This window comes from Mastigoproctus giganteus, chromosome 8 (assembly GCF_048544385.1).
Source record: "Mastigoproctus giganteus isolate SK-2022 chromosome 8, ASM4854438v1, whole genome shotgun sequence".
Lineage (NCBI taxonomy): Eukaryota > Metazoa > Arthropoda > Arachnida > Uropygi > Thelyphonidae > Mastigoproctus > Mastigoproctus giganteus.
Genome location: NC_143582.1, coordinates 122,694,942 through 122,722,002, shown reverse-complemented (window position 1 = coordinate 122,722,002; position 27,061 = coordinate 122,694,942). Strand labels below are relative to the sequence as shown.

General features: G+C 34.2%; 1 protein-coding gene across 3 annotated transcripts in view; it reads left to right on the top strand.

Moving 5' to 3' along the window:
• The window catches only part of LOC150081794 (RNA-binding protein 25), a 769,112-nt gene that overhangs the window by 394,001 nt on the left and 348,050 nt on the right, over nucleotides 1–27,061 (top strand). For 2 of the 3 annotated variants that reach the window (XM_090378890.1, XM_090378891.1), the window contains exon 11: nucleotides 12,628–12,708. The exons of the other annotated variant lie outside the window; for it this stretch is intronic. In XM_090378890.1, the coding sequence (XP_090235016.1) occupies nucleotides 12,628–12,708 (81 nt within the window). The remainder of the gene's footprint in view (nucleotides 1–12,627; nucleotides 12,709–27,061) is intronic. 3 annotated transcript variants of the gene reach the window in all.

Sequence of the window (27,061 nt, the reverse complement as noted above, 5' to 3'; positions counted from 1 at the left end):
ACTCTGAAGACATACAAAATGGGAGAAATTAGTTTAAAGGCTACGTGACAGTTTATACACGAATGTAATTTTGAAAATTTGTTCAGGAAAGTTAGAGTTATCGGAAGTTCAGTTCAAGTAATCGAGAGAGTTTAATCTTGAATCTCCACTAAAGGAACTGGGACTTCACTAAAAATTCGAGTTATCGAGAATTGACTGTATTTACATTTTTGTAACGTACTCATTATCTACTGGGGCCGAAATGTGCCGGGGCCAAAATGTTCCAGGGGCGAGATGTGAGGGGCTACTTTTCCGTAAAGCAGGTGGGACAACATCTTGCACACCCGCTGCGGTCTCCAAGCATTGCCTCTCTTGTTGAGCGGGTATAATGTGATCTCTTAGAAGAGCGCAGTACCGTGCACTAGTTACCGTACACCTTATGGGGCCATGAGGTGTTAGACTTCAAAGAAAAATGGTTTGATTATAAACTCTACTGTGAATCCACACTATACTGTAACATATGGACTTTGTAGTGGTCTTTCATGCACAGCAGTTGAACAAGAAGTTCCCCATAGTCGGCAGTTTGGTGCATGAATAGTAAAATGTGCCTCATCAGACTACAAGATCATTCGAGCCCATGTATCGTCAAGTTCTATATGAGCTAGAAATCATAGAGCAAAGTCCATTCGTTGTTGCTGATCACAAGGCTTTAGTTCTTGCACTACATGAATCTTGTACAGGAACAAGCATAAAATTATTTAAAGCATTTTACATACAGTAGACCAAGGAAGGTTCAAGTCTGTTGACATGCCTCTGGCACCCCTGACTAGTAGTGTTTTGTATACTGACCATTGCAGCTGCCACTTCATCCACTACATCCGTTCCGATACATGGTCGTCCCCTGCCTGGAATTACACCTAACTCCCTGGTTGCTTCATATTTCTTTATTAGTTCATGAAGTTCTACTGACGTCAAAGGTCCTTTACAGAAACCTTTAAGTTTCCGATATTCATGTAGTGCTGCATTAGCAGTACTATTCCTACTCAACCATCCCTTTATCCATAGCAGCAATTTGCCTGCATTGCCACACTTCTCCAATTTGCGCAGAAGTCGTCCAAGTGCAACAGTATCAAAAGCCTTTCTAAGATACAAATATATGATATCAGAGTTATTCTCTGCATCCAATTCCTTTGTGACCACATCATAATATCCAATCAAATTGGTCAGACAAGACTTCCCCTTTACAAAACCATGCTGTTTCCAAGCTATAACTGAAGTCTTGTCTAGATGATGCTGCAGTGCTTTTTTAACCAATGCCTCCATTAATTTCCTTGAACAGAAGTTAAACTAACAGGACTGTAATTACCTGTGTCGCCTTTTGAACCTCCTTTGTGAATTGACACATTTCACATTTCCAGTCCATGGGTACCTCCCCTGAGTCCAAGGAAGCTCTCATAATTATAGCTAAGGGTTTGCTTACTTCCTTTACTGCCTCCTTTAATATAACTGGATAGATCCCATCTACCCAAGTGCACTTCTTTCTGAACAATTTCTTCTCCACTTTTCTCTCAGTTATTACAAAATTATCTAGCTCACTATAAGAGTTGAATTCACCTCTGGCATTCCCCTCCCTGAATAACTGCTCATGTGTGACACCATGTCTCTAATATCCCAACAATATCTGCCTTTGGTGTTTTGGCCAACACCCTAAATTCATCAAAATTATTTACCAAACTCCTAGCATTGGTGTACACTCAAGTGTATATGCACCCGTTCCTATTGTTAACTACCCTAACACATCCTATGTGTTGACTTGTACAGCAATGACTTCCAGCAGTTTCTGAAATCCCCTGCAGCTTGTTTTCCAGACTGCTACTCATTCCAGTAGAAATAAGCATCATCCCCTCATTATGCAGTCTCTAAAATTTTTAAGCCAATACTTTTATTTCTAAACTTACTAAACTTTTTTGGTTAAAATTTATAAGCGGGTAACCCTTCCAATTGATTGTTGCGAGTAGCAGTGGTTGACATGCCTACTCCGTTAATCTATGATGCTTTGCATGCATCTCTCTGTATTAATTTCAACAACAGTTTGATAATTGTGAAGCAATTTTTGATGTCGTGCATCATGGTGGTAAACGTAGAGGGAAACATTTGAAAGTTTATGCCGAAGTTGAATGTAGACAGTGGAATCTGAAATTTGTTGCGATGAAGAAGAATAACCTGCTGTGACTGAGCAGGAAATTTTTTGAAGGATGCTCATCAACAATTAAAAATGTGAGTTGCTTTCACATGCCTTCATAATTCTGTTTTAAAACAGGCTCTGCACTGAAACAACAAATTTTTGACAGATTATTTCAATGTCCGAAGCAAATTCCCTGCCTATATTTAGGCACTGATATATATGTATGTACATACATACATAGATACTGTAAATCAGTGATACTGGATATAGCAATTATGTGCATATGTAATTTTTAAATTAATCTTAAATGCACTTTGCAATCAATGCAAAATGTATAATCTTAATTTTTTTTGTTTAATACTGTAGTACATATTACATTTTATTATATCGTAATAGAAGAATTATATAAAAGTTCAAACTTTTCTCATTTCTTCTGCTGATCTACTAATAAATCATCTTTTTTATATAACTGTTTCTCATATCCTGGGGAATTGTTATAAAGAGCTTTGACTGTATTGTAATTATTGAATGATTTCATTTCCTATAGGCATTTATTATGCCTATAATTAATTAAACCATTTGGATATTACTTTGCATGTTTAAGAATTGGTACCGTATTACTCTTTAATTGTTTTGCATGTTGAAGTATTGGTACTGTATTGCTCGTAAATTGTTTTCAGTAAAGTTGTGTAACATTAGCACATGGTATAATAGGATTATTTTAATTTAGTACTTCCACAGTGAGTAATAACATAATGTCTGTATTTAAATAAAGTTTATTTTATTATATAAAAAGCTAGTCAGTGTGTATTTTGGTGAAACATTGTCATTTTCAAATAAATTTCATTACAAGAAGTGTATTTTTTCTTTTTTACATAAAACATAAATATTTGTAATGTATTAGAGATGTTATTATAATTTTTATTAATTTTTTAATATTTTATTTTCAGACCCATAAATCATGATGAATGTTCAAGAGCGAATTTTTGTTGTAACATCCCGAATCAAAGAATGAAGTTTTGTGAAATTAGGGAAAGATTTTGAAGGAGATTTCGTAGTTCTGGTCCTACAGACAATGCGATTCATTCACTGGTGAATATCTTTAAAAGAACTGGGTCTGTGTATGAAAAGGAGAGATGTGGATGCCCAAGGACAACATGTAGAAGAGGACCCATATTTGAGTTAGGGAGGGATCTCTAAGACTGAACTTACCCAGGACATCAGTTCACAGAATTTTGCATTCGGCACCAATGAAAAAGTCTTACCACATCCAAATGTTGCATTACCTGCATGAAGATTTTCTCCATTGAGCAACAATGTGTGCAGAACTTGTCGATTACAGTGGTACCTCGGTATACGTCCTTAATCTGTTCCAGATCCTTGGACTTATACAAAACAGGACGTATACCAAACGAATTTTTCCCATAAGAAATAAAGGGAAAATGATTAATCCGTTCCCATGAAAAAAAATCCTATTATTATTGGCATATTATACATTGATGGGGTTGTATAAAATAATTTAAACACTGCTTAATACGTAAATACAAAAGCAATAAATGATGCAGTGCACTAAAATATACATACAAAAGCAATTACCTGTATTTTCCGGCTTATAAGACGCGATTTTTTTCACGAACAAATACTCGGAAAATCACCCTGGTCTTATATGGTCAATGTCAGATTAGGCCTAAAGACTACCGGCAGTGCATTTTCGATGACTCAGTGCCGGTAAACTCCACATCACCATCACTCACATCCAGACCATGGACCTGCCCAGAGAGACAATATCCTCCACTATAGGCACAGCCTCAAAGTCCCTTTCAGTCACTGCTTCTGGCCACAAATTCCTCCAAGCAGAGTTCATTGTTCTGTAGGAAACTTCCTTCCTGCCAGGCTTTGTCAATGATTGATATGCAATGGACGATAGTAAAGTGATCTTTCCAAAACTCTCTTAGGGTTAATTCTATGTCAGAGATCACTTCAAAGCACCTCTGGAATAGTTCTTTAGTGTAGAGTTTCTTGAAATTACTGAAGACCTGCTGGTCCATGGGCTGAATGAGATGAGTCGTGTTAGGGGGGAGGAACTTTACAGTGATGAAGTCAAACTCCGGCAGCACATAGTCCTGAGCTGGAGCATTGTCCATTATGAGGAGGGCCTTCAGAGGCAGGTTTTTCTCTTCTAAATAACTTTTTACACTTGGCCCAAACATAACATTAAACCACTCGCTGAAATATTCTCTGGTTACCCAAGCCTTGCTGTTTGACCTCCACATCACAGGTAACTGAGTTTTCTGCACGTTGTTTCTTAAAGGCCCTCGAGTTTTCAGAGTGGTAGATCAGTAGATGCTTCAGTTTGCAATCCCCACTTGCATTGCCACAGAACAAGAGTGTTAGCCTGTCCTTCTTTGGCTAATGCCTTGGCAATGCCTTCTCCTCTTGTGTAATATAGGTCCTGTTAGGCATTTTCTTCCAAAACAGGCCTGTTTCGTCACAATTAAAAAATTGTTGGGGAACAAAACCCTCAGCCTCCAAAAATTCCCCAAACTCTGTAACAAAATCATTGGCGGCATCTTTATCAGCACGGGCTCCCTCTCCATGCCTCACAACACTGTGAATGCCAGTCCTCTTCTTAAAATTATCAAACCAGCCATGGCTGGCTTTAAACACTTCACTTTCTTGACTCGTTCCTGCCTTGTTTCTCAAAAGATCGGCATGCATCAGTTTTGCCTTTTCGCAAATCATTGCCTCCGATACGCTATCGCCAGCACACTGTTTTTCTGTTATTCAGATCAACGGCAATTTCTCAACATGCTCTAATGTCCCTGATCTTTGTTTGGTAATTTATTTCACACCCTTCGCAACGTTAGCAGATTTAATAACGTCTTTGTTTTTCACAATCGTAGATACCATCGTTCTCGGCATACAGTATGCAGGAGCCAAATCCCGGATACGCATGCCACCTTACTTTTCAACAATCTCTTTTTTCACCTCCATGGTGATCCTAACCATTTTCTTCGTTGCTTGGCTCTTCCCATTAACTTTCTTAGAACTCATGGTTAATGAATTTACAAAAAATTTACACGAAAAAACACAAAATCATGTGAAAATCACAGAAAGTTATAGCGCAGGTTGTTCACTGAACGGTAGAAATTGTCGTACTGATGCTCGTGGGCAGTCGTGGCAGAGATGCCAGATCTTACCCCCTCTCCAAAAACCGAATTCAGTCGATCGAGGACGTAAGCGCGCACCATACACACATACGTCCTCGGTCGGTTTTATTCGGAAAGCCGAGCGAGGTCGGGTGCACGTACTTTGCTAGCGTCTGTCCTTGGTCGGCTTTTATTCGGTTTTTGGAGAGGGGGTAAGATCTGGCATCTCTGAGTCGTGGCTTTGTCTCGAGAGAGGTAAACAAGGGTAGCGTGCGGTGTCGTAACTCATTTTGACGCACACAAGTCTTATTCCAAACAAAGGTCATATACCAAACAAACTTTTTCACGTCTAAACAGGACGTATATCAAGTTGGACTTATTCCAGCGGAATTAGTCCAACGTATACCGAGGACGTATACCGAGGTACCACTGTATATCCAAAATAACATCTTAATGGACCACATCTTGTTCAGTGATGAGGTGTCTTTTCACGCTTGTGGTAAAATAAATCGCCACAATTGTTACATCTGGGCTTCCCAAAAACCATCTGAGTTCACAGAATGACAAAGAGACTCCCCTAAAGTAAATGTGTGGCTTTGGATGACGAAGTCAAAAATGTATGGACCTTACTTTTTCGCAGAAGCAACATAACAGTCAGAGGAACTGTGTAACTTGATATGCTTCAGCAGTTTCTTAACCCCCATCGTCTTGATGATAGTATTATTTCAATTGTAATGTTTCAGCAGGTTTGAGCACTATCTCATTACGCTCAAACTGTCCACAAATACCTCAACAGGTGCTTTCCAAATCGGTGGATTGGGTTTAGAGGATCTAGACCTTGGGCGGTGCATTTTCCTGATTTTACTCCCTTGGATATTGTTTCTACGGGTTTCATAAAATCAAAGGTTTATTGCAAAAACATACAAGATTTACTTGATCTTAGACAATACATTCGGGAGGCAGAACAGGAAATTACCTCTGAAATGCTTGCAAATGTGTTCTGCAATGCGGATGAGCGATTTGAAATTTGCTGGGAAAGATGTGGAACGCAATAATTAAATTTTTGACCTTTGTATGGAATAATTCTTTTTTCTGTTTCTAACTTGGATACTGTATTAAAATAAGCTTTTAATCATTCTATTAAGTCATTTGTCTCAAATTCATCGGATTTCACCAAAATACACAGTGACTTTTGGGTCACCCTGTATAATGTTTTATTATCCCCCTCTCCCTTTTATGGCCGATTACAGTTAGGCTTTGCAACTAATCATCATTTTGCCTGTATACTTCGAGTAGAAATTCTGAAATTTTTTTTCTGGTCAGACAGTTCTGTTAAATAAAATTCATGCAGAATCCTATTAGTTTAATTTTGCACTCGAACAAACTGTAGTTACTAGGGGCTGTATATAAAAATTAATGAAGAGATTTTGAATTTTAAATTCAGATACCTTAACATGATACTCTACCTGGATAAATGTTATTTTATATTTATGTAGGTTTAAAAACCTGCATAAATATAACCAGCAAAATTTGAATGTAATATGAGTGGTAACAGAATGAAAAGTTCCTGGATAACTGCTTTGTATAAGAATATTTTATGTAGAGAAAACATATACCAAAAAGATATTGTTCCAAAAATATGGCCATGATAGGATGAGAAAGACAGTTAAAAAACAAAGTAAAACAGTATGTTGAAGAATAAGCATGCATGCTAAAACATACCAACTGATTAATTACTGATTCATAATAATAAGTTGTTATGAATCACTAATTCATAGATTGGGGCTGTTATTAAGAAAAAGTTGTATATTCAGGCACTCATGTTCATACTTCATATGTGAATGCATGAAGAATATGTATATACTGTTTTACTTGCTTCTGCAGAATCTTTTATTTCTGTTTACCCTAAAGTTCTCTTCAACTCTTGGATTTTTGGAGAACACAGTGTAAGGAAAAGATATGTAGATGTTTGAATAAGTGCGAGTTCCTTTCGAAACCATTAATGGATTTACAAATTTGATGGCATCCTTGTTTAAAGAGAGCCTTTGTTGTGGGCTCCATATACAAAACAGATGAGAGTTGATCAGGTCGCAAGTTTTAGAAGAACTTGCTAATGAAGTGAACTTGACTGCATTCATCCTGAGCCCAACTTGATATTCTTTCAAGTAGTTTCTGCCATTCTTAAGGTGATGAGTATTAATTAAATTGTTAGTGATTATTGTTGGATTTTGACTACTCATTCCTGGAGATCATCTTTTATTGTCCAAGGTATGTCTTTTCTCAGCATTACAGAGAACTACTGTTGTACTTCCATATTAATCAGCCATTCCTTCAGATGTGAATTTCTTCCCATATACACATCAGCAATATGATGGCAAAAAACTGACAACAGTTACTTGTAACATTAACATTGTGTTTTCTCTAATTACATTGTGTACCAGTGTTAGTACTACTGTGTTTGATGAGTCTACAATTTTCAGTGTTCTCCATTCTGTGAGGACTTGGTTTAATGAAGTTATTGTTGTAGTAATTTTCAGGTGATTGGGTAACACATTAGATTGCAGCTTGATAGTGTGAACTAGAACTGTAATACTCAATACGTTCTACGTTGATATCAATATTTGTAAAATAATAGAAGTTTACCTCAATATAATACAGAGAACATCTGCGTATAATACTCTCCAGCTATTAAAACGAAAAAATTGAAAATCTTACATTACAGTAAAAATTAATTAAAAATCAATTGAACACAATTAAAAATAAATTTGAACACAATTAAAAATCAATCTAACGCAAATAAAAATTAAATAAATTAATTAAAAGAAATTTAACGAAAAGATTGCAAAACGATTTTCCTTCCTGAAGCTGACGCTTTTCGACTGTGTGTTGTGATCGCAGGAATGAAAATATTCGTTCCTGTGGTCACGACATACGTCGAAAAGCATTGATCATGACATAAGGAAAATCGTTTTGCAATTTTTTTTGTTATAATTAATTTAATTTTTAATTGCATTACATTGATTTTTAATTGTGTTCAATTGATTTTTAATTATTTTTTACTGTAATGTAGGATTTTTGATTTTTTTTTTCGTTTTAATTGCTGGAGAGTATCATATAGAAGTGTTCTACGTATTATATCGAGGTAAACTTTTCTTATTATTTTACAAAAATTAGAGAGCGCCATCATTTATGACTGCAGTGCAGATATGCTTAGTGTTAGATAGGAATTGTTTTTTGATGTGCCATAATAATTTAATCACTGTAATTATGTGCCCCAAATAAATACAATATCAATTTCCAGTGCAAATCCCCATTGATCACTTACTAAAAAATCACTAATATTCATTATGGTCTGCATAAGAGATACTTCCATACTATAATTTAGAAATCTCTAGAAAACCTTTCTTAAAATGATATTCTTTATGATAATTATTGTTGGTAATTATCATACATGATAATTTATAAAATATAGTTATCGTGTATAATGATTGTGGTCAAAGTGGTCAGGTCATTGCGTTCATAAAAAAGTTATTGTGATTGTTGGTTGCCTGATGAGGCATTTTAAACTATGTTTTGGTTTTTATGCCATAAGCTGTCTTTTGGTTATTGTGATTGCTAAGGGAATTCTGTATATCTGTTGACTGTTATTCTTGATTCCTTAGTTCATATGCTAATGATTTATTCTTTGCCATATTGTGTGCAGCAACTTAGTACCCATTTCATTATTTTATTATGTATTGAATCTAAAGAGTTTCATTGATTAAATATATGGTTGCTCTTGATATAAAATTAGGTTTATATCCAAATGAACAAATGTTGGAATACATGCAGAGTTATCCTAATATATTTTTTTATTTTTATTTTTGGAATTACTGTAAATCTTTGGCATGTCAGGAAATGTACAGATGAAGAAAAAGAAATGTCATCCTTTTTCTCCTTCCTTAAATCTGCGAGTCAACTCACCATTTCTGTTACCGTATTTCAAAGAATTTGGTAGTTAATTATTCACTCTACAGCTAAGGGATATTGAAATTTTCAGTTGGCATTTGAAATTGATATCCTCTGTCTATAAGGTTACATGTGACCTAGTTATGTCCTTTAATTTTTCTTGAGAAACTCATTTATTCATTATTTCTTGCAAATTCTATACATTTTCATGTTCATTCTGGAAAACATTTCTGTTTTACCACCGATTCAGTGTGTCCTCCATTTTTCGATGAAATTCTTGATAGTATATACCATTGTTTTTAAGGAGTAATATTTCTTCATTGATTTCATGACACCCTTAACAGTTATGGCTCTGCAGTCCATGAGTGTAACAGAATTCCTGGAATTACGGTTCAAGAAACCCCACAAGAACAAGTCACATGTTGAAGTCTGAACTCAAAGGTGGCCAAAAATGCCCAAGAATTTTGATTGTTAGGATAACACTGACAATATGCAAGGCCAGTGAACTGCAGAAAATCTAACTCTACATTAACTGAATATGGCATGGCACCATTTTATATAAAGCACTGGGTGTGTCCACGGGAAGCTAAGTTGGCATGAGCTGTGAAATAGTCATTCTGAACTCATACATAGACCACTGTGAGTTAATGTTTACACTAAAAATGCAGGATCCAATTAAACCATTACTTGAGTGTCAGACAACAACATAGTTATCATCTGTGGCTCCTTTTTTTTTTCACAAGCTGTTGCCCAAATCTGTATAGTCTGCTGTTTCACAATAAAGTTATATTGAAAGTAAGCTTTATATGAAAACCAGAGTTCATTCACTGCATTTCTCTCTCTGTGTATGTAGCAGATTCTCTACTTATAATTTTCAGAAAGTATATGCAGCACTGTAAACTTATGTGGGAAAATTTTTATATCCAGTTGAGGCATTCATGAATAGAATCAGGATATTTTAACGGTCCCAAGCCTCTTTTCTTATTCACTTTCCTAATCATTGTACTTCAACTGATAATGATTTAACTATTTTTGCAGAAATGAACACTGCAGAAAGTGTTAAAGGCCATTTGGCATCATTTTCACACTGCTGGGATAAGTGAAGTACAAGTAGTTTTCCCCGTCGTTACGAGTTCATTCGTTCCTAGCACTAGCACTAGCACATAAATCAGGAATTATTTTCCCATAGACATAATGTTAAAAACAGGGGTTACATTTTCAACAGAAAAAAAAAATTAAATTTGACCATAGTAACGTTAAATAAAAGTCAACTAAACAATGATTTATTTATGTAAAGAAATGAAAACATACCCTTTAAAATCAAAAAATTATAATAATAAATAAATTATTTATGTCATAGAAATGTTAAAGAATGTTTGTTTTTCATTATCATCGACTAAATGCACTCTCATTGTCGACTCATTGGTTTGTTGATAGCACAAGGAGTCATTTTCTTCTTCGGAAATGCTTAAAGAGTCATGTTCTTCCAAGACAGGCTACCCTTTTCTTTATAAATTTCACGATAGCATGCATAAGAATTGTTTAAAATCTGTAGCAACTTTTCTAGTGCACTTGAAATTTGAATCTTGTGACTCTAATCTCAATTGCTTTTTGTATGTGTTAAAAAGCTTCATCAAGCCCCTTGAGAGTAAAGGAATGAACAGGAGTTGCATCTGTTAAATCTTTTTCCTCAACTTCACATTTTGCCATATCAAGAAGGTCTTGATTTGTAAGCTCTTCATTTTGTGTTTGAAGCAAATCAGTAACATTAGTTGCAGACATCTCAAGCAGCAATTGGTTAGCAATATTAACGACTGCTTCTATTTCATTTTGTATGATCTCTGTTGGTTCTTGGAATCGTTTAAAATTAACAATACAATGATGACAGAGTTTATTCCAAACACACTTCATGTTCTTCTTTCTCTGTAATTTTGTCCCGGGCTCATTTTATAATTTTGATTGCATCTAAAATATGAAATTTTTTCCAAAATTCTTTGAGTTGGACCTGCCTGAAAAAATAGCCGCATGCACAGTAGTAATGTATTGTATAACTACGCATGTGGTTTGAAATTCCACATTTATTTATTGCAATTAAGATTATTTTTTTGATTCTGTTTTGGAAAAAAAAAAAAAAAACAACAACAACTCATATACCTGGGAACTTTGTAAAGTGGGAACTACATGTATTACGTTTCTTGTAGATACTCAGTGAGTTTATTAAAAAAAAAAAAAAAAAAAAAAAAAAAAAAACACTAGAAATCCAGTTACACTCTTTGTTTCAGTGAAGAAAAGCACAATTTTAGCCTTTTGCTTGATTGTGAGGCTCAACTTCTTGGCTATTTTGCCTACTGAAAGGAACACCTGTGGGATTCCTGAGAATGTAAAATGTGCTGTGACATATTGCTACTTTGCCAAATTTTCCAGGAATTATTTCAGACTAGTGAGAACTTTAAATGAAATTAAATGAATAGTTCAGTCTTAAAAGATATGGACACTGCCACTATATATAGACACTCATCTGTCATAAATTGTGTGAATACTGGTTCATTTTCTGGTTGAAAGTAATTTCATAAAGTAGCAATATTTAAAAATCTCTGCCAAAATTCACTGCTTTGAGAAGTCATTGTAAAAGAATTTGTTTAAATAACAGTTGTTTTCCGTAAACAAATGAATAACAACAAATGCCTTTTGGATAAAATTCTCTGCATAAATCAGTTCCCTGAATTTGCTCAAAGCTTCAGTGTAATGAAATCATTTTTTTTTTTTTTTTTTTTTTAATTTTTATTATGCTTGTTTCAGTTATATGTATTTTTAGGCCTTTGATAATAGACAAGTAATACCATGCTAATTTATTCTATATGTCAGATCTTGCTCTTAATCTTCACTGATAATATTTTGTTTTAGTGGAATTTGGTTTTCTACTCTTTAAATCTCTGCCAGAAACTGTTTAAATCTTCACTCTTTGTTTCTTAAATAAAAAAAAATAAAAATACAGTGATATAGTAAACAGCAGTACATTTGTTTATTTTTTGAATTATTTTAGCATATAGTTCAGAAAAATGTTGTGTTAAGATCCTAGGAAGAGCTGTGCTTGATTTCTGCTGGTCTCCATAGTGAAGCTTATTCTTTGCAGTCCTTGAACATAACTTTCCTTTTTCTGGATTCTACTATAAAATATTAGAACCCAAAGAAAGGAGGTGGGGGAGGGAAGTGTTTTCTTTAATAGGTTTTACGTGTTTGTTTTAGAAATCAAGTTATTATTTCTAGTTTGTGTATTAGGTGTATTACTCTTATTAGTGCTGTGTTATTGCTTCAGTTAGCATATATATTTAACATCACTTCTCATTATTTATTTTGAAACATAAGGATCTGGATGAAATGGACCTGGAAGAGGACAAAAAATCCCTTATTCACCGAGAAATTGACAAATTTCGTGATACTTACAAGGTAAAATTCCTAAAGTTTTTTTCACACCCCCACACACATACACACACTCTCTCCCTCCCATCTCTCTCTCTCTCTCTCTCTCTCTCTCTCTCTCTCTCTCTCTCTCCTCCCCCCTCCCCTCAATTCTCTCTCTCTCTCTCTCTCTCTCTCTCTCTCTCTTCTTATTACTTTTATACCAAAACAGGAATGATTTCGTTCCATCCAAGAAGATAAAAGTGCTTCCTATTGGAAGGACTGCTTTATTTTGTGTAACTGTAAAGGTGTGCTGTCCCTGTTGACAAACTGTTTTTTTGATATTATCCCCCTCTGTGAAAATCTGAAGGAAAACTTTTTTTTTTTTTTTTTTTAAATAAACATTGAATTCTTCTTCTTGGGTTCTAATGAATAGCTATTTTTGAATTTAATTATAGCTATTGAAATTCGGTGTTTTCTTATAAAAAAAAAAAAAGAACACAAATAAATAAAAGAAAACTGTGATAACTTGAATTTAAAACTTAAGTGTTACTTCAATAGAGAGAGCCTTACTGGTGGTAACATTGAAATAAGTGCTTGTACTTTTCATACTTAAAGTTAATAGGTTATGTTTTATAATATTTTGAAATGAATTTATATTAAAACTCCTTAAAGAAACCAATAAATTCAAGTTAACATCAGGTCTGTTTTTTGTATATCATGAGCATAGTAATAATGAATTAGGCAAAACTGAGCAATTTGAAATGTGTGTGCACACATACACAACATATGCACAACATAGTACTATTATCTATATAAACTCCTTTGGTGTCAAATTACTGTTTTATTATGAAGTTTTTGATTTTATTAGATTAGTCTTAAAACGTCAGTATTTTGCTTAACTCTTCAGTGGACATACTGAAATTCTAACATGAGCAGATGTATGCACATCTTTGAATTCTGGCTGCTATATTTGAAATAAAGGCGAGAAATAGTTTAAAATTGCGCAACTTTTAATATCAATATTTATTTTAATATGTTGTTTGATACAAAGTACAAATGATTTTTTTTTAGTTACACCAGTAACGGCTTCTGCCTTCGTTACCATTCTGCACATAAGCAGGTGTACAGTGTATTTTGTGTGCCACTGAATATCTGAAATAAAATCAAGAATAATCCCATTTATAAAAAAAAGTCAAGTGTGTACACTTTGTAACAATATTCTTTATTTTATCTTACATAAAGTATATATTTTTTTCCGTGAGCACTGAAAACTGCTACGCTGGTTAATATACTTCACACTTTGTGTGTCTAGCAGCAAGGGATATGAATTTTTTTTGTTGTCCAAATTCATTTTTAGCAGTCATTGATGCAGATTCTTAGGTAATATTATACGGACCAAATACCTAAATTTAGATTGACATTGCTTTGAATGTTATTTTTTTATTAAATTATTTTTTTGTTTTCACTAGGGATATATCCACTAGGAATAGATTTTTAATTAACCCTATTAAAAATCTATCAGATTCTTTCTTTTGAAGTGATTGTCCCATAGATTATATACACTATTGTGTAATTTATTGCTAAGATATTATGCAGCATTTTACTGTCTAGGTTTATAATTATATATAAGAATTTGAAATGTGTTTGTCTGTATGTAAATTTTCCCCTATGTAAATTAACTAGTTCTCACAATACGTAATATTTAAAATTTTACCGAGAACACTAATTTCATTTAGTGGTTGATGGATTTCCTAATATGGCAGTTAATGTGAGATAAAAGTTAGCAGAAAAGTTAAAATATCTAGATAAATTACTTGTAATTTGTTATTCATAGCAGTGTATTTATTAGTTATTCATTTTGTAAAAAAGTGAATTTTAAATCCAAATAGTGATTTTTCTAGATACCCACAAAATAACTCACTTTTAACTAAATAGTTAGTCTATATTCGAAATAAATTTTTTGAACCCCCGAGATGAAGAGAATTCAATTTATTAATTTAATTTTTCATTTTAGGGTACAAATAATTATATAGACTAGAGTAACCAGACATCGCATTGTCCCAAGAAAGATAAAACCCATTTTGTCCAGATAGGCCAAATATTTCCATTTTTTTCTCATTCATAATGAAAGATTTTGAAAATTTTGCATTATGCATGTATTTAATAATTAGTGTTCCCCCTCCTCCCATTTATTAGATGATGGTCAGATTGGCTGCGCAATTAGAAATAAATGTTTATTCTCTTGGGGTTAACACATTTCATCGGATTTATCCGTAATTCAGTTTTATCAGGAAAGCTTACATGGATTACATTTTTGTTAAAAATTATTTGACCTAGTAGCATAGGTCAAAGCACAGAATCAATTGTGATATATATGGATCCAATTTAACATCTTAGTTGTAATGAAACGTTTGAAGAAGGCTGGGTTCAATTCACATTGAGGACCAGATAAATTTCCAAAATTCTCTTCAACTATGGTAGTGGTAGCTGAGATCAGGTGGTTTCAGTAAGGTACCCCATGAGTTTTCTGAATTCTTCAGCCAAAACACACATAGATCAACTCAAGGTCACATTCTTCCTCAACCAGAATAAGTTACATGATATGAGTGACAAGATTGAAATCATGCTGTGAAAATAATAATTTGAATTTTTATTTATTTTTATTTTTGATAGACTCTGTATTTCTAAAATAACATACATAGCAGATGCCATGTGAATGTTTCTCATATGCATTATACAATCTCATATCGCATTGCCATTTTGGCAGATGTGCCCCATATTTATTTTTTTAAATATGGTCAATCTAGTTATACTAGATTGACCAGACTACTTAATGTGCAACTATTTCATTATACTGGTGTGGGCAAAGCTGATTAACAATGTCATACAGTAATATATCAGGGGAATATGATGGAAAATTTCAAACAATATATATGCAATATTTGCCATGTATTGTTTGCTCTATGTCCAAATGAGAGAAATGTGATGTAATCAGATATTTGTTGCATACAAAAAACCATAAGGATAATGTGCAGTGGATAGAAAGAAATGAAGAAACACACACATTTCAGAATGACAGTGATTTCTACTGATCTCTGTTGATATCAGGAATGAGTGGAATGAATTTGTGAATTACCCAGTAATTCATTGAGCTTCTGGAGTTCTTGGTATGTAGGTCTTATTCATTATTTTCTTACTCATCACACTTTTAAGGAACCAATTGATTTATCTAGGAGGCCCACTGTATTTGGGGGTTAATAGTACAATGGCTTGTTAGAATTGGATTTATAATGAGAACAAATGCACCCATATATCCAAAGATAAAGCATGTAATTTCACTTCATTGTGTGTTTTTATCTTTGTGAGTGCCTCACTTGTAATGATATAAATTTTATAACTAATTTCTTAGGCCAATGACAGTATATCCTGAGGTATTTCCTATTAAAGTTATTTAAACCTTTTTTCTGTATGAATCGCATTTAGGCCTATTTAAACCCGTTTCTTTGTTATCTCACTATCTTATTGATAATGCTAAGACAATTGCCACTGTTCTCACACTTCAAAAGCTATTTCCAAAATCATGTGCCATGGCTAAAAGTGATTATACTACACTTGCATTCTAAACCTTTAAACCTGTTAACACTATTATAAAATTTTCCTTACTCCATGTGAGAGAATGGGCAAAGACATATTATTATTCTTGTTTATTTTTAATTTAAATAATTGTGTTGGACTCAAACAAAAATTATTACAAAATACACCATTTGTTACTTTTATAATGGCTTGTGGATCGAAGGCCCTTACTTTAATAATAAATGCATTTTCGGAGGAAACTAAATTATAGGCAGATAGATAATGACATTTATATGGTAGATAGCCAGATGATTTTTGAAAATGTTTTATAGTGTCTGTTCAGAAATAATCTAGATAGATATGTTACAGTAATAACAAATCTATCCAGATTATTCCAGGGTGAGAAAATTAATTCCCTTCAAAATAGTGTTTATATGAAATAATGCCCTAAGTCCATCAGTTTACCCAGTCCTGGAATCACATCCGTAAAGCTGATTTTGATGAAAATTGAACCTTAAACTGAAAGGGCTCAATCCACATATTTTGAAAAATTAAGTTATATTGCACTTTATTCTTTGTTATCATCAAATCCCTGCAGGAATTTTTTTAAATGGGAGGTCTAGGATTCGGGGAGGAAAAAAAGTTGTATGGAGCTATATCTGATGAAAAACTGCATTGCTGGACATGAAAATTTTAATGTTTGGCTAAAAAGAGTCTATAGAAGGAGTGCTGAATGCAATGGCATATTATTGTGGTGATTCAACCAGTTTTTGGATTTCCACACTTTTTGTTTGATAGTATGAACCAGAGCTGTAATGCTCCAATATGTTCTTCGTTGATATCAATATTTGTAAAATAATAAGAGAAATTTACCTCAATATAATGCATAGAACACATCTGTATGATACTCTCCAGCAAGTAAAATTCAAAAATCAAAGAAAAATAATTTTTCAATTTTTTCATTAAATTTCTTTTAATTAATTTATTTGATTTTTAATTATTTTTAATTGTGTTCAATTAATTTTTAATTATTTTTTACTGTAATGTAAGATTTTCGATTTAATCGTTTTAATTGCTGGAGAGTATCATACGGAAATGTTATACGTATTATATTGAGGTAAACACAAACATTACTCGATAAGTAATGTAGTTAGGGAAGGACATTGCGATTGTTTTCCATTAACATTATTACTATATTTAATACCTCTCTTATACCACGTGACATTAATAATATAGTTTTTTTAAGCTATTCACCTAAACTACTATGCAATAAGGTGACGTTTCAGGTTTCTTACTGATACCTATCATCACACCGTTCTGTTGGGGGAGCAAAAATAGAAAGGGTTGCAAATTTGAATATATTACAAATATAATTACCAATATTACAATTACCATTGCCATTATTACAATTACCAATATTTTGATTACAATTTTGCTAAACAATTCTAATTTTGAATTATTGTTACGACAGAAACCAGATATTAAATTAAGTAAATCTTAGGTAAGTACAAAGAGATTAAATGCTCACCTGCTGACAGATTTCTCTTGCTGATGCTCCCAGAAACCTGATGGGCATACAGGCAAGGGTTGATTCCAGCAGTTTGTTTATATGTGAGGGATTAATTCTAATAGCCAATAGAACTTTGCAGATTTTCTCTCCTGGATCCGGGGTAATTGTTAAGTGGAAACCTGAGGTGAGGTATGAGAGAAAAGGTCACTTCAGGCTTCCACTTCCAGGATATAAAATCTACAGAATTCTATTGGCTATTAGAATGAAGACCGCACCCATAAATTTACTGCTGCAGTGCCCCTTGCCTTTATGAACATCAGGTTTCTGGGTTCCTGATGACAGACTCTATCAGCAAGTAAGAATTTATCTTTGTATTTACCTAAGATTTACTTAATTTAATATCTGATTTCTATTGTAACATTGAATTGTTTATTAGTAAAAATTGTAATGGTAATTCTAATCAAAATATTGGTACAGCAACTTCCTGACTTACATAATACTCGGCTTACGGAAATTTGACTTTACATGAGATTTTTTGCGGTTGATGCAAACTTAAAAAAATTGTGGAAACGTGTTTTGCCTCCTGTAGGAATAAATGGAGGTATCATGAAAATATCGTAATGTGAACCCAATAACACAGAGTTTTTTTTTTTTTTTTTTTGGAATTCGTTTCAAGTCCTTGGAAGTTGAAAATTTCACTATATTACTAAGAAGTATAAAGTTATAGAATTTTGCTTTAAGCATTTCGCAATTTTTATATTTAGTATATTACTAAGCTATTTATCTCTCTCTCTAAATGGTCATTTTTATAATGGAAATTGCACAACCCATTCATTGTTATCATATGTTCCATTATAATAATCAATTTTGAATGCGTTGGTGATATTTTTCTAAAACCCATTTCTGGAGGTCACTACCATAAAACAAAATAGGAAAGCCCTAGTAAACTCGATCTTATTTCATTTGCAATAATACGGATAACTGCAATTGTGTGGGTTTTTACACTATTACGGTGAAATGTGTTCCCCTTCACTGAAATCTTCAATCATATAAAAAACAAATTTTCAGAAACCTCCCTTCATTCCTATTTGAGCATTACAACGATGAAGGGAAACGACCAACAAAAAAGTGCAAGTGGTGGTAGTGCCAGGAAACGAAACAAAATTGATTTAGAAATGAAGATGAAAATGACTAAGTAGTATGAAGCAGGACAAAGTTTGTCATCTATTGTAAGGGAATTAAGCCTCACTGCTTCAACTGTGAATACTATTTTAAAGGACAGTTCCTGTATAAAAGAACATGTAAAGGGATCAACACAATTAAGATCAACAGTGATCACAAAACAACATTCAGGTGCTATATCGAATATGGAACTGCTGTTAATAATATGGATGGAAAATCAGATTCAGAAGGGGGTACTCCCCTGAGTCTAATGACCATTCAAGCAAAAGCAACAAGTATTTATAAAGATATTAAGGATAAGTACAACGAACCTCAACCCAAGTTCGTAGCACGCAATGGGTGGTTTAATAGGTTCAAGCATTGTGCTGGTTTCCACAATGTTAAAGTACGTGGTGAAATCGCCAGTGGCGATTCTGCAGCTACAGAGAAATTTTGTGATGTGTTGGAAAAAATTATTGATGAAGGCGGCTATTCAACACAGCAAATTTTTAATGTTGACGAGACTGTTCTGTATTGAAAAAAAAAAAAAAATACTGGATCGAACATACATTGCCAAAATACAATGCCAAGTTTCAAGGCATCAAAAGATAGGGCCATGCTCTTGCTTGGGGCTAATGCATCGGGAGATTACAGATTAAAACCACTGCTTGTGCGCCATTCTGGAAATTGTCATGCATTTCCGATCAAACCACAGAGCATGGATAACAATATCTCTCTTTGAGGATTGGTTTAAATGCTGCTTCATTCCCGAGGTTGAAAAATATTGTAAAGTCAACAATGTTCCTTTCAAGATTTTGCTTCTATTAGATAATGCTCCTGGACATCCTATGCATCTAGATTTTAGTTTGAGTGCGAGTCATATTTTTACCACCAAGCACAACTTCGCTCATCCAATCTATGGATCAGGGTATTATTTCGATTTTAAAAGCATACTATTTATGCCCAACATTTGCTTAGGCATTGTCTGCAGTAGACAATGCGAAAAATTTTACATTAAGATACTTTTGGAAATCTTTGAATATTTACCACACCATCTTAAACATTAATAAGGACTGGGTGGAAATTACTAAAAGTTGTTTAAATGGCGCATGGAAGAAAATATGCCCACGGCACGTAAAAGGCTTCGAAGGATTTGAAAAAGATGAATCATATGAAGAGGTTACAGATAAGATTGTAAAGGTTTCAGAGCTACTTCAGTTGGAGGTTGATGCCATAGATGTGGAGGAGTTAACAGAGGAAGAAGAGAAGGAATTATCTAACAAAGAACTTATTGACAGCAATAGTAAAAGAAGCATTACTCTGCATTACTCAGAAAACTTCATATCTGGCTGCACAATTACTCCCAGGTGTTTTTCATTTTATACCACCCTAAGTGTTTTACCACACACTTGGTACATTCCTCTGGGGTTACTTCTACCCATAAGCAGTACTTTGCATTTGTCAAAGTTAAAGTTCAGTTGCCACTTCTCAGCCCATCATCCCAAATTTTCTAGATCCTGTTGCAGTAGCACACTGTCATTACTGTCATTAACAACCATGCCAACCTTTGTATCATCAGCAAACTTCGGCACTAAGCCTGATATATCTTCATGAATATCATTGATAAATATACAAAACAACAGTGGACCTAACTCCGAACCCTGCGGGGCTCCACTAATAACAGTAGTCCACGAAGAGCAGCGCCAATTGATTACCACCCTCTGTCTTCTCCCACTCATCCATCCTTTTATCCAATGTAGCAACTTACCCTTAATACCATTTTGCTCCAAATTGTACAGTAGTCTTCCATGCGCAACAGTGTCAAAAGCTTTCCTATAATCCAAGTTTGTGATATCAAAATTATTTTTTGCATCCAGTTCCTTTGTAACCACATCATAATATCGAATCGAATTTGTCAGACAAGACTTTCCCTTAACAAACCCATGATGTGTCTGAATTATTACTGCAGTCTTGTGTAGATGATCCTGCAATGCATCTTTAACCAGTGAGTCCATTGTTTTACCCAGAACAGAAGTTAAACTAACTGGTCTGTAATTATTCGTGTCACCCTTCGGTCCTCCTTTGTGAATTGGGGATATATTTGCACATCTCCAGTCTATGGGGACCTTCCCTGAATCCAAGGATGCTCTCATAATTATGACTAAGGGTTTGCTTGGTTCCTTTGCCTGCTATAACTAGATAGATCCCACCCACCCCAGGTGCCTTTCTTATGTTTAACTTCAACAATTTCTCTTTCCACTTTGCTCTCAGTTATTACAAAATCCTTAAGCACCCTGCTACAATTTGATAAATTTCTAGCATTTTCCTTCCTTAATATCTCTATCTGTGAATGTAGATGCAAAATATCAGTTTGTTTGCTTTCAGAGCAGAATCATCAACAGTCATCAATGTTTTGTAACATGAGTAATGAATTTCTGAATAAGAAAATGCTGGTACAAGAATTTCAAAATACTCAAGGATATTGATAAAAAATGTTTTTCCTGCATGTGAAAGACTATTTGTATTTGCTTTCTTTTGGCTGGAATAAACATTTTGCTTTTCCTTTTAGATTTTGTCAGTAATTGAAAATTCAAGCAACTATTCAAACAGCTATGCTTTTCATAGATTTATTGTTTCTTCTCAACAGCTTGAGAGAAGAGATGTGATGTGTGGATTTGTTCGAATAATGGTTATACAGGCTTCCTTTCAGGAAATTCATTACCATAGCTACATAAGAATGATTTCACTCAGTCAGTGCACTTCTAAGTTTTGGAGATTACGAAAAGAGAAGATTCTGTTCTCTTGTTCAGTGAGCTTTTACTTTATTGCTGCAGTTGACTTCATTGAATATTCTACATTTTGATCTTTTCGATCCAGAAATAGTTATGAAACAAGTTAGTTAATGTATTTAGTGCATCATATTTTGAATCGTGTTAATTTTTTGCTTAAATTAATTGAATTGTTTTTCTCCCGTTCTTAGATTAATAGAAGAGGTAAATATAATTATTTCTGTATCATTTAGTTATGAATATTATATGTAAGATACTTATCTCCTTATCATTTAACTACTAAAGATTATAGACCAGTTTTAACAAGTTATAACTTAATAACATTGCAGTTTTATGTTTGCTAAATTTTCCTGTTTAACTATAGCTGCATAATATTTATTACTCCCCCCCCCCCCTTTTTTTTTTTTTAAGTCTTTTTTCCCTATATGTATCTCTTCACAAGTGACACCGTGTTCATGTGTTAACAACAATATTGTATAAAACTGTATTTAATGTATGAGTAAAAATTGCATATACACTAATGCTAAGAACATTGTAAATAAATTTGATCAATTCGAAGTACTGATTAAGTCTTCAATTGCAGATATTGTAAGTGCAGCAGAAATATGGTGTGTCACTCAGATATAAGTGATGCTGAATTTGCATATGGGGAGTACAGTGTGCACAGGAAAGGTGGAGGGGTATGCTCTTATTTAAGAAGCATATTAAATCTAATGCATTGTATCCAGTTGACATGGGTGATGGGTGCAATGTTGAGCGAGTTCTGTGTGATAATATGATCATATGGGAAAACAAAATTGAGAGTAGGAGTGTCTTATACGCGTAATGACTGTGATGAGTATAATTAACAGCTGTACAGAGAAACAGAGTGAGCCAGCAAATCAGAATGTCTCATAATGGGGAGATTTTTAACATTCCAGAACTGGAATGTTAAAAAATTTTAACATTCTTGACTGGAATTTTGATCACTCACTCACTAACAAGACTTTTATGGATTTCTGTACAGCAGCATGTGAGAGAGAGAGAGAGAGAGAGAGAGAGAGAGAGAGAGAGAGAGAGAGAGAGAGAGGAAGCATTGCTCTTGTTCTGGTTATCAGCAAAGATTCTTCATGCATTAAGACACTGCAGATAGAAGGTCCGCTTGGTGGCAGCGATCACAGCATATACTAATGTGGATTTTAATTAAAGTCAACTGCTGTCAAGGGTAAAGGAAAAGGCTTTTTCTTTCATAAGGGTGATTACAGTAATCTCAGAGAGCTTTTAAATTCTGCACAGTGGGACCAACCGATGATATTATCAACAGCTGATTCTAATTGGGAAGTATTCAGGGATGTAATCAAAGAAGCTACAAGATTTTCATACCAACGAAGAAATAGTGTTCAAGGTTAAGACCTAAATGGATGTCAGTTGAACTACTGACACACGTGGTAGAAAAGAAAAGTGCATGGGATGCATATAAATTATCAAGTGATACAAAAGTCTGTGGTAGATATACATTAATCTGTAATCAAGTCAGAAAGGAGGTTAAGCAAGTTAATTAGATAATGAGAATTCTCTGGCAAAGAATTCAAAGAAAAACAGAAAAGACTTTGTGCTTATATTAACAGTAGAAGGAAGGAGTTGAATCACATTGGGCGACTTGATGTCTATAGGTTGACTGTTTATGGCTGCTGAGGTTGCGTACAAATTGAATAGGTATTTTACATCTACATTCATGCATGAGGAATTCTTTAAGAAAGGGGATACCAGAAGTTTATCAAATTCTAATGAGGAACTAAATGATTTTGTGATAACTGAAGTGGAGGAGAAATTGTTGAGGATGGACATAAAAGAGGCACCTGGGGTGGATGGAATCTATCCAGTTAAATTAAGTGAGGTAAGCAAACCCTTAGCTATAATTTTGAAAACATCCTTGTATTCAAGGGAAGTCCCTATAGATTGGAGTTATGCAAATGTATTCCCACATCATATAGGGGATCAAAAGGTCACCTGAGTAATTACAGATCTGTTAGCTTAATATCCATTACAGGGAAATAATGGAATCACTAAAAATTGTTTCAAAGAAATAATTATTTTCTTGGAATTAATAGGTAAAGAAGTAATGCAGAACCATCTGGATAAGCATGTGATTATTCCACAATCACAGCATGAATTTATTAAGCGGTGGTCTTGTCTAACCAATCTGATAGGTTACTATGATGCAGTGACCAAGGAAATGGATGCAAAAAATTATTTTGATATCATATATTGGATTTCTGGAAAGCTTTTAATACTATTTCACATAGAAGACGGCTATACAAGCTGGAACAATGTGGCATTATGGGAAAATTACTGCTATGCATAAAACAAGGGTTAAGTGGAAGAAGACAGAGTGGTTATCAGTGGGCACTTGCTCTGCATGGTCTATTGTTATCAGTGGAATTCCCCAGGGTTTAGTGCTGGGCTCATAAATGTATTCAACTTTTATTAATGATATTGATGAAGGTATATCAGGCTTAATGTCCAGTTTACAGATATACAAAGGTTGGCAGGGGTTTTTAATGACAGTCTTCAGGGTGATCTACTGCAACAAGATCTAGAAAAATTGGGTCGATGGGCTGAGAAATGGCAGTTTAAGTTTAATATTGAAAAATTCAAGGTACCTCATATATGTAGCAAACCCCAGAGTAAATTATCGGTGTTTGGTACTACACTCAGAGTAGTGTAGAATAAAAAAGACCTGGGGGTAATTGTGCAGTCAGACATGAAATTCTCTAAATTGCAGCGTCTTTGAGACTAGACACCTGTGGGGAGATCTGATTGAGATGTTTAAAGCCTTGAATGGATTGAGCGAGCATGAACGTTAATGGCATTCTTCTACTTGCCGAAACTATACATGTGAGGGGGACATAAATTCTACTTGAGGAAGAATAGATGTGCAGAAGTTTGCCTTCAGCCAACGGGTGTTTTATTATTGGAACAGTCATCCATCTGTTGTTGTGGTAGTGGACGGGTTGGATAAATTCATGGAAGAACTAGACTATTTTTTGGAAGGTACGGATGGGTGAACTATGGTTTTTTTTTTTTTTTTTTTTTCCTTTCTTTTTTTTGCTGATGCTATATAAGCTTGCTTTCTTGCACAATTTGCCGTTACTACTGCTGCTACTACTAAATATATACACAAATTAGATACTTAAGGCTGGATAGGCTGTGGGAACTCGTGGCGGGTAAGAAGTAAGCTGTGGCTAAAAAAAAGGCAAAATGAGCAAAAAAACAGGATTGCAGCTTTCTTGCCTCGACTTATTTCTTATCCTCTGTTAGCTCCCCCACCCTTCTCATCTTATGTGTATTATTTGTCTATATAATTGTTCAGACTGCTATCCGTTGGGCTAACTGTTATTCTGCCAGATTCTCCTAAATTTTGATAAATTATTACTTTTTATTTTTTATTTTTTATTATATCTTTCTAAATCAGGCCTTTTGGCATAATATTAGGTTCCGCTTTGAGAAAGAGATATAGATTGGTGAATGGTGCTATCCCTGGATACCATACCATTCAATGTATCATTATATGAAATTATCTATAATAATTTTAGTAATAACGAAACAGGCCTACGCGCTCTGGATTCATTAAGAATTTATTATAGTTACACACAGAGCGTACAAATAAAGAAGAAGAAGAAGAAATTCTTCTTCTTTATTTGTACGCTCTGTGTGTAACTATAATAAATTCTTAATTTTAGTAATATTTGAAAATATATTGTTATATTTCTTTTGCGGCTTATCTTCTGTTTATAGCTTAGGGCACGTACTTTTTCTTTTGGAACTAGCTTCTCCCTATTTTCCTCTTTTTATTTGTCTGTAATTTTCCATATTCTATATACTCTACATGCATGCACACACACACTGGGGGTCGACAAAATAAGGGAAACAACGGTGATAAACTTACAGATATGCATTAATATGGTGTTGGGCTACCCTTTTCTTTTAACACAGTTTCTTTTCTGTGTGGATCATTAGGTGATTCCCAGGCTAAACCTGCACCAAAAATTTGACCTCTTTGGAATCAGACAGGTTGGTCATTTTCTTCATATACCTTTTCCTGTGTCACCTCTAAGTAAACAACAGTTTGTTTTGTCTTTCCTTGGAGTACTACCTGAAGAAATAAATAAATAAATAAACAAGCAATACTTGAATAAATCTTGAAGTGTCTTAAGAGGAATATTGGACAAATTCCTCACGGAGGAAGGTGTTGAGCTCTTTGAGTGAGGAAGGTGGAGGAAATCTGCTTCTCACTCTCTTCGCAAAATATATATGCCCACAGAGCCGCAGTAATGTTTAAGTGGTAATTGTGCAGGCCATGAGAGATGTGCCACCTCAGTTTCATCCTCCTCTACCAAGACAAGACATATTTGGTTTTATGTGTTGTCACTTTGAATATTAAGGTTATCAGTAGCAGTAATTTTCCCATTAAGGTGATGATATTTCTTCCCAAACCATTGTTGATCCTCCTCCACATTTGACAATTGGCTCAAGACAGTAAAATGATGTGGTGCCTTTGCATTCATCAAATGTACTCTCCATTACACAAAAATTTTGAATGATGATTCATCTGAAAATCTGTTTCCACTCATCAATTGTCCATATTCTTTGTGCTTTGTATGCCATTGCATCCTTTTATAGCATTGCCATCTAGTAAAGAGCAGCTTGAGAAAAGCAATGCATCCATAGCCTTCACCTTTATGAAATTCTTGATGAACTGATTTGCTGGAAACAGATTGCAGAGCCTCACATACGTTCTGCAGTAGTTGTATGTTTTCAGACTACAATCCTATTCACCTTCTGATGGTCTCTTTGATTCGGCTTTGATTTTCTGCAACAATTTGTCCTATCAGATTTTTTCTTTTCATACTTGATGAATGCAGACATCACTTTGAACACGGTTGCTCTGGATATAGTAAACAAACCAGCAGTTTCAATAACTGATTCCCAGGCTAAACCTGCACCAAAAATTTGACCTCTTTGGAATCAGACAGGTTGGTCATTTTCTTCATATACCTTTTCCTGTCAGCTCTAAGTAAACAACAGTTTGTTTTGTCTTTCCTTGGAGTACTACCTGAAGAAATAAATAAATAAATAAATAAATAAACAAGCAAGCAAAAAAAAAAAAAAAAAATATGCTACTTTCACATCAGGTGTTTCCATTATTTTGTCCACCCCCCCACCTGTGTGTGTGTGTGTGTGTGTGTGTGTGTGTGTGTGTGTGTGTGTGTGTGTGTGTGTGTGTGTGTGTGTGTGTGTGTGTGTGTGTGTGTGTGTGTTTTGTGTGTGTACACCTTCCTTTCTATTCTCTGCTTTTTTTTTTTTATAAATCGACAATCCACAC